General features: G+C 42.6%; 1 protein-coding gene across 17 annotated transcripts in view; it reads left to right on the top strand.

The window, feature by feature from the left end:
- Positions 1-12287, top strand: part of SYNE1 (spectrin repeat containing nuclear envelope protein 1) — a 1651720-nt gene that overhangs the window by 956299 nt on the left and 683134 nt on the right. For all 17 annotated transcript variants that reach the window (XM_069606781.1, XM_069606782.1, XM_069606785.1 and 14 more), the window contains one exon: positions 10039-10194. In XM_069606781.1, coding sequence (XP_069462882.1) covers positions 10039-10194 — 156 coding nt within the window. The remainder of the gene's footprint in view (positions 1-10038; positions 10195-12287) is intronic.

Here is a 12287-nt window from a genome sequence, read left to right as displayed (position 1 = left end):
CCCAGAACCTTTTACTGGACTGGTAGATTCATTTTCCCTATGCCTCAGTGAGTGGGAATCTTTTTCCACACTCACACAGAGTCTTTTACTCTTTTTATGGGTGTAATTTTTAAGACTCTCCATAGTGTCATTTAAAAGTTATCCTCTTTGGCAACTTTTTTGGCAATACGTGCCTATTGTTGCTGGTTTGCTTTAGGGGCTCCCCTTTTAACTTTCTCTGGCTAACCTTGTGAGAACTACAGTTCCCAAGGGTAGAAAGAATCTTTGGATCCCCTTTACATTTTATTAGGTGAGACCACCACCCCCCACCTTATGTGGAGTGCTGAGGAGATACGGAGTATCCTCTTTTTCATTTTAAATATAACACTTATGTTACAAGGGCAAACTTCCCTTTAATGGCTGGTGGCAGTGAACCTTTTTATTACTTCGGTGTACCTTTACCGCAGACTGTTTGCACATTCCGGTAAAGGCACCCATAAGTGCTCATTTTACCAAAATAGCCCCTGTCTTCTTTTTTGCCATTTTAGTGTCCCTTGTCCTTTTGTGTTCCTTCCCCTGACCTTCAAAGCAGGAAATTCCTTTGTGTGGGTTTTATCTTCGGCGGGAGACCTTGGTCAAGCCCGCCCAGGCTCCAGAGTGTCTGTGAAGGCAGAAAGTAAGGGAGGAGTCCAAAACTCTGCAGCCGTTTGTCTTCCAGCCTGACTGTGAGAATCCTGTTCAGATTGGAAGACTGACCACCCTGAAAGGACTGCCAACCCCCCCCCCCCCCCCCAAGTTTGAATGTTGCATAGCTGTTTGATTGGCTGGGTTCCTGCATAAAAGTCTGATCCTGGAAGCTGAAGAAGTAGTCCAAAAGTGGAACCAAAACCGAAGAGGATGATGAGGGAAACACGGCTGAGACAATTTCCAGCCACTGGAGAGCCTGCTCTGTAACCAGAGCCTGCTGTAGCCCTTCCTTCAAATCGACCTGGGGACTCCGAAAACAACAGCCCTGACCCGGAGACTGGTAAGACCCACTAAAATCAAGAAGACATGCATTTTGAGGCATGCCACGCATTGCTGCATCCTTGCGTTGCTGCAATACCTCAATACCCTGGGACCTGAAGCCATTGTGCGGTGCACAGTTATCCAAATCCCGAATCGCGCTGAAACTTTGGGGGCATCCTGCTGGATCTCCAGAGGCGTGATTCTAGTCCGAAGAGACCCCTCACCAGTTTGCTGGACCTTGCAAACAACAAGAATCTGACCAGCGATATTCTGTCTTCTTCTGTGCTCCTAAAAAGGCGCCAAATCCACAGAGTCACATCCAGACGTGAGGCAACTCTTGCCTGGACCCTTCTCCTGTGATCCCTGCTGCAAATGTCCTGTCTTCCATCTTCTTGACAAGGGAATCAATCGACTGAGTTTTTGGCTGCATATCCTGAAGTATTCCTGCTGCAACTCTCCTTCTGTGCTGAGGTACTGTGTTGGCTGGTGTATTCTACCTACCTTAAGCCTTTGTGATTTCAGTTTAGCTTTGTGGTGTTTTCTATGATTGGGAGCCACTCATCTAGTTCACCCAGGCCCACTGCGGAATCCTCATAGGGTGTCTTCTCTGAAGTCCCTGGACCCTCAATTAACTTTAAAGTGAAATACTTACTTCTTTAAACAGTCTTCCTGTGGAACTCTGACTTTGCCTGCAACTGAACCCTATCTCACCCTGCCAACAGCTGGAACCTAGACCACTAGGGTCCCTCTACTGCCTCTGAGTGAACTCATGCAACAGAATAAGGGAAGGAATGGATAAGAAAAAGCTTCTACCTCGAAAAGAATAAACACGTGTTCAAAAGTTACTTACTTGTAAAAGAAGTTGGTTGGCAACTGTAACTCTGAGAGTGAACAGTTACAAAAGTTCTTATTTACCTTGAATGTGCTTTGCACTATTCTGAAAAGTATATATAAGGTTAAGTTACTCACTACCTATCCTGCTAGGATAATTATATGAGTGTCCCCAATTGGGTCTTGCTTCCCCTGACTAGCTGTTAGCCTGTCTAGAACAAGTCTGCCTAAGGTTGTACTTAGCTTTAAGTTGCTGATAGCCGTTTTTACTTACTTTGTGTTAGCTGTGTGCCATCCTAAAACAAGTTAAAGAGTTGTTGCTTATCTGAATATGTGTTCCACTGATCATAAAAAGCAACTATAGTAGAATATTACAACATTAGGTCTTACCTGCCTAGAATAGCTGTGTGCCATTCCTGAAAAGTGTTCCTTTAGGTGTAGCTAACCTTGGTCTGCCTGGTGCATACACAATTAGTGATAAGAGTTCTTGCTTAGCTTAGCATGTGTTCCACTGAACTGAAAAGCAGCTGTAATTGTATATTACACCACAAAGGTCTTATTCACCTAGTATAACTGTGTGTTATCACAAACAGTAGAGGTATTTACTGTTCCTTGAATCTGTGTTCCACTATTAAGAAAAGTATATTTGCAAGGTGGTTGATGTTAGGGAGAATTCTCATTTCTGTGCTAATTCCCTTCAACCTTAGAGACCCCCAGCTCTTTTGCTGGACTTTAGGACTTTTTAATTTTAACCTTGGAGTGAGTGAGCCCTTTTTCTCATTCTGTCATGTATTTTGACCTGATTGGGATTATGTGTTTGTTTTGTTTATGGAGTCTGACAAACTCCATAGGTATCTACTTTTTGTATGGTGACACATAGCACCTTCGGTGCAGTGACGCAGAGAAATCCTTTTGATTTCTCCTAAGGTTTAAATACATTTTCTTGTGTGAACTACTGTTCCCAAGAATAGTAAAGGGAAATTGACTTTACTTACCTTTTCTCTTTGTAGGTCCAGCACATACCATCTTACGTTGAGTGCTGGGGGGTTACTTAGTAGCCCCCTTTGCTGCCTACTCTTGTAACATTTTGTATGTTACCCTCACTACTTTAAATGGCTGGTGGCAGTGGTAAAATGTTCCTACCATTGTGCTTTTCTAACGCAGGCTGATTCCTCAGCTGCACTATAGCACCCGTGGGTAACCATTTTGTCAAAATGGCCCCCAGTCTTCTTTTTTCGCCATTTTCTGTTTGTAAGGTCTTTCTTGGGTTTTACTCTGCGCGCCAAACCAGGTTTGAGCCCTTTATTCGTTTTGCCTTTGGCAGGCTTCAGTCCTGAAACCCGCCTCTGGCTCCAGTGTGTCTGGAAGGGCAGGAAGTGAGGGGAGGTTCCTAAAACTCCCCTGTCCTTTGTCTTTAGGAATGCCTGAATGCATCCAGTCCTGATTGGCTGGCTGGCTGTCCCTGCTGTTTGAGTGGCAGCTAGGCTGTGCATGAATGGGAGAAACCTGCTTAAAAGGCAAGGGTTTTGGGACTGATGGGACTGAAGACAGAGTCGACCACTGGGAAGAACAATCTGACCAAGAAACTGTGAACAAAGCTTGCTGCATCCTCCTGGACTGTTGAACTGCCCAGTGAAGCCCTGCTGCTGTGCTGAAACTCCTTATTCTAATCTACAAGAGAAGCTCCCAAAGGGACAACTTCTTCCCTTGGGTTAGTGGGACCAACTAACCCCAAGACGAACTCCACTGGACCACCTTCCCCGACTGGCTGTACTTCTTTGCTGCTGCAGGAACCGAGTGCCTGGGGTCCAGAAATCCGTAGTCGAGTGCAACGTCTGTGATCTGGCCAGAAGCTCCAGGTGTCTTAATAGGACCCTCCAGAAGCAGGACGACCAGAGCTCGAGTCACCTCACCATAGTGCAGACTCAAGGAGTGAAGGAAGCCCAACCGGTATGCACGAACCGCTGTGGTGCTGTTTACTGAGTGCTGAAACAGCGAAGTACCGCTGATTCAAAAAGAACCCGTAGCTGCCGCCAACCTTTGAATTGCTGCCGCAGGAGTCCCCAGACGTCCTCCTTCTTGCCCCCACGACTGAAGCCCAGGAACCCAGGATCTGCATTGCTGCAACCAGACAGAAGCCAGCTCAACCACTCTTCTTCTAACCAAAGGTACTGTTCTGACTTGGGGTACTTACCTCATTGTCTGCATTTTTAATCTTCTCAGTTGAGACTTGCAATAGCTGCTTTGCTAGAGCTGATTTCAGCTCTACCCCTCACAAGTGTAACAGCTTGTGACACTATAGTGATTTTTCTTCATCAAACTCTCTAACATTGTGCAAGACTTCTATCTAAGAAGTGCCTCAGCTCCATAGACTTTGCTGCAATTTAATTGGCTATCCTGGCTCCCTGCAGACTCGTCTATTCCATTTGACTTTGATACTTACTGTCCCTCAAAGGTGATGTATTGGTTTTAAACTAATATTGCTGGGAAATGTTTTTTATCTAGACTTCATTGGAAGATTTATAGTGCTCACATGCTCTGCGAACCTGTTTAACCTTTTTCCTCCTCTAACCTTTCCGTTCTGACAACCTCAGAATTGACAAAGTATACAAGTGATATATAAATGCCATTACTGTCCTAGTTAGTGAAGTCACCTCAGGGTGTAGGAAGTGTGTATGAAGCATCTCTAAAGAGTATCTACTTGCTTTGTATTGATCTTGAGAATGCATTTTGAAGTGTATTTGACTGCTTCATATATTGCCCTTTTTAAAGGCGGCTTATTTAAAAAGTACTGTTAAATAAATAATTATTTATAGCAAAAATCTTGAGTATAAGTATTATTTGGCTACTTGTATTGGTGGATTTCATTGCTACAGCGCTACAGCTCACGTTTACGCCTCTTGAGATAAGCCTGGCTGCTCAGTCGCACTACCAACTTGCGCGGTACAGGCCTATACCAAAAGGTGAGTTACCTAATACAAAGAGGACACGTGTTGTGTAGTCTCCCACAGGGTTACTACATCAATTCTTGCCTAACAGTTGACTATGAGATTCCCTTGTTGAGTGTCACTGCATAACTGACAGGGTCTACTACCCTTGTATTACTGAAAGTAATCAGAAAGTAATCTATGGTCTTACACGCCTGGAAATACTGTTAGGTGTTCTAAATAAGGTCTGTGCTTTGACCTGTGTATTTAAATCACAGTGTTGTGTTTTTATAATGTGTTTATATGCTTTATGTTAGTACTTACCCAAGAATCTCTTGGTCTGCTTGTATATCAAATATACCCTGTATTTGTACAATACATAGTATGTCAGTGTTTCTTTGGACCATATGCATAATACAATTTCTTTGTACTGATTCTACAGACCTCTCTCCCTCCTAAGATAAGCCTGACTGCTCTGTCTACGCTACCATGAACTCAGGTGGTACAGCCTTATAATAAGAGTGGAGTCTTGTACTGTCTCAGTTGAGTGGTTTTACTAAGCCCTTAGTTGGACTTCAGAAAAACTGTGCTAACAAACATGTCCACTGCCACCAGCCATAACTTGGTGATTGCCTATGTGACTAAAAAGTCAATGGAGCAGAGAGAAGGGGGTTACTAGGTATCCCTTTGGAACTCCACTGAAGGTGGGGGGCGCCAATCTCTCAGTCTTTAAAGTTTTGGGGTAGATACTAAGTATCCTTAATAACTAGTTACTTGAGGATACAGTAAAAGAATATTAAAGGAGGTCCCTAGGGGTCCTCAGCAACACTGCACATAAGGAGCTGTGTGCTGCAGTAGTAAAACACAGATGCCTTTAAGAGCTATGGAGCAGGCAGACTCCGTAGAACAGGTAGAATACAAAGAGCAGAGTTCCAAAGGACAGAGCCCATAAGAATGAATAAATCGAAAAGACTCCACGCATTCAGGATTGAAAGAAAAAGGTCCAGAAGTCCAGCAAAACATGCTGTGGGTCTCACTAGGAGAGGGGATGAAGCATACAAATGATAGATCTCCCTGACATGTACATTCTTCATCCATCAAGCATTTCCAGTATGTGGAGAATGTATTCTAAAAGTGCATTAAACCAAAGGCATTTTGTATATAATACATTTTCATTTACTTATCATTAATACACGCAGACACCACAGAGTCATTGCGCATATCCTTTACTATCATACTTTAACCACTAATGACAGTCACAATAATAATACAATTATACACCACCTACCCTCATCCTTGAGAAAGTCAATCTATATCTTAACCCACAGAGCACATTGCATTATAAAATGCTGTCCAGGTATTTCCATTACTGAAATTTAGGGTACTCCTAAGAAAGACTCAGTAGTTATTTGAACCTATGACTTTTTTGGTTATGAAGAAAGCTCTCCCAACACACACATTGTTCCACTGAGTTATTGTATTGCTTACGATCAAGGAAGAGCTAAAGTTGGTGCTTAGATAAAAATTCATGCATAGTTCCAAAGGTTTACCCTGAAGTCCAACCCTGCCAACACTTACATTATTGCTGCCACCTTGTTTCTCCTTCTAGAAGGGGCATTATTAAAACCATATAAATGCCTATTTTGTGATTTCCTTCTTTCAAGCAGATGTTTGGAATCCCCAATTAGTTATGGGGTGTATACAAATATATGAATAACCACGAAAGTCTTGTAAGGAGAACTGGACCTGCATGGAAAGGTCTGTGAAGGGCACATCTATTTATCTAATTTATGGCACATCATCTTAAACACAACTAGATATATGGATCTGTTTTGCATATCTTGTAACACAAGGTTGTGATGTCATATTTGGGTGGAAAAGGTGGTTGAAGAGGCTTAGGGATCAGAGGCTTATGTATTCAGCTATCTGAACACTGAAAATGTTATTTCATTTTTCTTCAGTTATCCCTCGCTGTACTAACTGATGTAAACCAGAGTATTATAAATGAAGTCCTTCCCATGTGGCAAATGTTGTATAGATATTCAAAAATATTCACTGGATAAGTAATTCAGGAATACTGGTTTCTAGTTTAGCAAAAAAAAAGATATCGGGCCTCATTATGACCCTGGCGGTACGGGGTTAATGGGGCCGGTGGAGCTGCCAGCCCCGTTAAACCCTACCGCCTCATTACGAGGTCTGCTCGCGGGACACGTTAAGGACGCCTGGTAAAACCGGGCGTCCTTAGCGGGTCAAGCGAGCAGGCCAGGATGCTAACAACGGGCCCGTCATTAACGGGCCCCTTGTTAACATCATCCCCATTCCCATTGAGCCCCATGGGGCTGTAATGGGAACGGGGATGTACCGGGTCTGGGTTCTTTGAATGAGGAAATACCGGGCCCTCCAAGGTCGGAATGGCCCGGTATTTCCCCATTCGGGGAACCCGGACCCGGTACCCGGAATGGGGGTAGCCATGCTGCAAAAAGCGGCATGGTTACCTCCAGGGTTGTAATGAGGCCCATAGTATGATGGGGAAAAAAGAGCAAGCTTCAAGAATGTTTTATTTCTTGTTCTCTTTAAAAGTGCAACTTGTGTTATTAGTCTTTATTGTTGCATCAATGATTATGGCAACTACCCAAAGAATTATGAAAAACCAGAGGGTGTTTCACTGCCCAGATCCCGGGGATCCTTCACTCAGGTGGCCAGGGCACATCCATCGCCTTTGGATCCAGACACTAGGGGTGGACAAGTGCAGGAGGATCACCTGGGTGAGGGGTCCTCAGGGAGTGGGGTAGGGACACCAATGGCAAGACGCGGTATCCCCCCTTTCCAATACTCCTATCCAATCCTAGTTTATGGGATATTCCAACTTTCCAGATTCCCCCCCTTTCCTACACAAACACTGAGCCGAGGAAGAAGAGGTCTAAGGCTGAAAGGATTACCACCCATGCTATACATTGGACATGTCCCTCTAACAAGATCAGGCAGGGTCAGGCACTTGACTTTAATCACGCACACCTAATACCTATTAACTCTCCCCACATGGTTAAAAGGTGGAACACTGAGACACACTTTGAGCAAGGCGGTGTACGATAAAGAGCAGTCCCTCCAGGGCTATGGCTAACCAGGAGAAGGAGAGCGACAAACCGAGGGGTTAATTCGAAGGGGCAGGAAGCCAGAGACCTCCCCAGGCAAGGGATCCTTATCTGCAAAAGGCTGTGAGGATTGCGCATGACAGCCCAGCTGTAAGGGAGAAAGAGTCTTCTGAGTGCTACAAGGGTACCAGCCACCCTCACGGGAGAACGTCACAGGTGCGGAGGTGCAGAAACAGCAGTGGTAAAAACCTTGACTCCTACATCAAAGGTGCGAAAGACGGAAAGGATCTTAACATGATCGGTGAGTAGAGGGAAATAAAGAAAGCCGGGTCTGTGTTTAATTAAAAAGCCTGCGTCAGGACCTGAGTGATGAAGGTTACGCGAGCGCCGATAAGCTGCGAGAGAAACTGAATCCCTTGTTAAGAACTGTGAATACGAAATACAAAGTAGCAGAGGGGTCCGGTGAAGTGAGATTGCCCAATCAAAAGTCTCTGTGAAATGTTTTAAAGCTGTAGAGGCCGTGGGAAGCAAGAGATGATGACTGTTAAGTGAAAAGCTCATGAACTGTTGAATTTTATTTTGTTCAGTCTGGCAAGAGAATGAAAGGAGGGTCTGAGCCTGACTGAGGGAGACCCGTGTGAAAAGCAAGAGAAGGGTCCGAGCCTGAAAGAGGGAGACCCATGTGTGAAAGCAAGAGAAGGGTCCAAGCCCGACCGAAGGAGACCTATGTGTGAAAGTAAAAAGATGGGCCAAGCCAGACGTGGGGTGAGGGTGTGTGAAAGTAAAAGATGGTCCCAGCCCGACTGAGGGAGATCAGGGTCTGAGCTCGACTGAGGGAGACCCGTTTCAAAAGCAAGTAATACGTTATGTAACAAGTACATTTTACAAGAGACTTTGGAACTGAAGGGAAATATGTAAATTGGAAGTAAAGAAAGAAAGAAGGGTTGAAGTGGCCATGTGGAGGTGAGTGCAAAAATCCTCCCAGTTTGGAAAGTCTTCAAACGTGAAATCAAAATACGAAAGGAGGTTTGAGCCCACTGAGGGGAACCTATAGTGTGCAATGTGAAGAAAGCTTGTGGAAGAGAACCCAACCAAGGAGAAAAGGTTTGAGCCCGATTGAGGGGGAACCTATCGTGAACTGTAATCAAATACTATACTTAAACTGTTTTCTTGAAACTGTGTAGAAGCTTGAAGGGTGACCTTGACTTGGGTGAGAGGAACCAGAGAGGTTAAAACCGGGAACTTGTGACTCAGACATGCATGGCCAAGAAGGCTCTGAAGAACAGAGCCAGCTGCCTAACTGTGTTCGCAAGCCAAAGTGTGTTCATCCATCAAGTGTTCCTCCTAACCCTGTGCTATACAACGTGGGGACAAGAACTAATAGTGATATATATTGCCATTCTGACATTTAGTTTCATCACTGATTTTTTTTCTTTTTAGATATATATCCCTATATCACATTAGAGTGTATTGGAGTGAGAGCAGGCATTAGGTTTTTGTTAGTATAGGCCTTTATTGTTTCACTAAGACTGACTAGTCAGTCCGATAGCACAGCGTGCAGAGCCTGCTGACGCAGGTTCAAATCCTGGCAGGGCCAAACTCAGCCTTTCATCCTTCCGAGGTCGATTAATGAGCACCACACACCGTGAGTAATAATAAGCAGTGCTCGGATATCTGAGGGTTCGTAGCGCTATATAAATGCTAAATTATTATTATTTGATGGTCGAGATTACTCCCATCTTAGTTATAGGGCCAGACAGGAGTTTTTCCAACCCCATTGAATTTAACAATAAAGGTTTTGAAACTTGCAACTCGTGTCAGTGTCTACTTGTGATACAATGCCTCCTTCACAGAAGGGACCTGTGTAGAAGAAGGCTAACAAATATATTCATTACCTATAAAGATGTCATTGATAGATGATTGCTTTGTTTTTTTCCTTTTAAGAAAAGAATCATTCAAAGTTACGCAGGAACCAGTTATGCATTATGTTGAAAATGGAATTGCCTCTTAGGGCAGAACCTTATTGTAGAATGTGACACGTGTTCAGAGTTTCGAATCCGTACATTTCTATGAATGGAGTTAGCACTTGAAACGCTGCATCCTTTGTGTTTTTGTGAACAGTATGAATCTTGTACCATTTTTCTATGTAGCTGTCAAATTGAAAGATGTGGCTTAAAATGTGGTCAATTGAATCTTTCTAGACTCTGTATTCTCAAGTGACTGCTCATCGACAGACACTGGAAAAAGTGGCCGACCAACAGCAGAATAAGTATCTGGAGATGTACACTATTTTACCTCCTGAACTCTCCCTGCAGCTCGCAGAAGTATCTCAAACTCTTGGAACGACTCACAATCAGGTGAGCATTCAGAAACGTGATGATAATATCTACACCTGTTTTGTGTAAACATTAGTGTGTATGTTTTCACATATAGTTGTGCTTGACACACCCATCAATGTGTGCCAGATGTTTTCTATTGTGAAATGTGTTTAAGATAAATATTGGCATATCCAGTTCATTACAAGCTGGGTTTTAGTGGTACAAATGGCAGTATTTACCAAATGCCACTATTTTTACTGCCCTACCAATTTCACATTTGGCGCTACGCTACTCAGAATTGGATTTTTACAATGAAAATCCACCAACTTTTACATTCATCCCAGGGGTGAAGGTAAAATGTGTAACTAATCACTGTAATGTTATCAAAGCTTTTTTTCCTGTAAAGAAGGGAAGCGCCAGTGCTGCCCTTTAATACACCGAAACAACTTTTTTTAAAAGAACATTTTACGGTGGTGAAAAGGTGGGCATCTCTCACCACCTTGCCCATGTGAGTGTTAGTGTGCATTACAAAAGGCACCGCAGTTGTGTTTGTACCACCACTGTAAATCTTCCATTTCCACCACCTTTTAAATGGTGGAAATTAAGGCATTGTTTAAAAACAATACACAAAGTAATATTGCTGTAATGCAAATGGCAATATTCCGACACTACCATGACCGTTACCGCTATACCAGTGGTAAATCCTGTACTGGGTGGATTTTCACGAATGGTTTCGGCAGTAGTGGTAATTACCTCTAGTCCTATTCCTGGCAATTTATAATGAGGCCCATGTGTCTTTTGTTCATAATTATTTAGCACCAGGAGGGGTATTTCAGGTGAACGTTCAACTCTGTGCAAACACATGTTTTCCAAGCTTTCAGCTATACCTGATATAAACAGAATCAAACTAATCTATGCCAGTTTGTTCTGCTTTCATAACAATTACAGTAATAAAGCAAAACACATGTTTTGAATTCATTCAGATGATGCAAAAACACTAAAAAGTAAAGAAATGTTAGATATAATTGATATTGTAGAATTGGTGTTATGTACCTTATTTGTGAAAACATTTGGCACAGTGCGACAGACAAGGTTACTCTTTAAATTACATCAAATTCAAATAAGTAATTAATTATGCAAATGGGCTGTACACTGATTGCAAAGATGTTTTATAGAGTAGTAACAATTAGCTTTGGAATAGTGTGAAATTATGTGAATGACTTAAACAAAAGTAGGCTAATCTGAAGAAGGCCTGCATGCTAAAAACATATGTGGCTGAATCAAATGTTGACTCCTTTTCTGACTGTCAAAAACACAACATGCCATGATGCAATTCTGTCTGGAAATATTATCCTTCCTGCTCGGCACCAGAACATTAATTATGACCACTGTGCCTTAAGTGACAATCACATGTTTACAAAGCAGACCTTTACTACTTGCCATTTGGAGTCCACACCCAAAAGATCAGACACACCTACATCAGTTACAATCACAAACATTTTCTATACAAATGATGTGGTTGTAAAAACAACAAATCTTTTTGTGAATCTGTTTCTCATAGAGTAGTCTATTTTTGCCATTTGTATTTGTATTATTTTTTTACTATGCTGATATAGCGTTTTTGTCAAAGAGTTGTACAAAATAATTCTGTTCAAAATTAGTAAAATAACAGTTATAATAATCCAGAAGACTAAGAAGAGAGTAAAGGAAAATGTTCTTTTTATTGTGAGTGGGAAAATAATGAAGATAAGATCTAATAGAAACAGGTAGGTTAATTACTTCCAATGCCTAGGAGCCAAGAGACAATAAGAACGGAAATGAGTTTGGGCAGAGAGAGGTTTAGGAACTGGAAGAAGAAAATGAGATTGAGATTGTAGAGAAGGAACAATTCTACATAGTGCAATAAAACAAGAAATGCATAAAAGAGGAAGGCCCTGGACTCATTTAAAAGCAATACAAATAAAATGGAAAAGTAGATGACTGTCCAAAAAGGAGAGAGAGGAGGGAAGCAAAATGGTGACAGTGTTCTTTTTTAGCCAATTCAATATGACTTGTCCTTTCTTGGTCATTCTTCTGCCATGCAGAATGGGGGAGGTCCTGGTTCGAGTTTTGCCTTCAGCATGATCCCTTTA

The sequence above is a fragment of the Ambystoma mexicanum genome, chromosome 4p, assembly GCF_040938575.1.
Source record: "Ambystoma mexicanum isolate Mex_15411 chromosome 4p, UKY_AmexF1_1, whole genome shotgun sequence".
NCBI lineage: Eukaryota > Metazoa > Chordata > Amphibia > Caudata > Ambystomatidae > Ambystoma > Ambystoma mexicanum.
The sequence above is the reverse complement of the archived record's forward strand: the minus strand, read 5'-3'. Positions and strand labels throughout refer to the sequence as shown.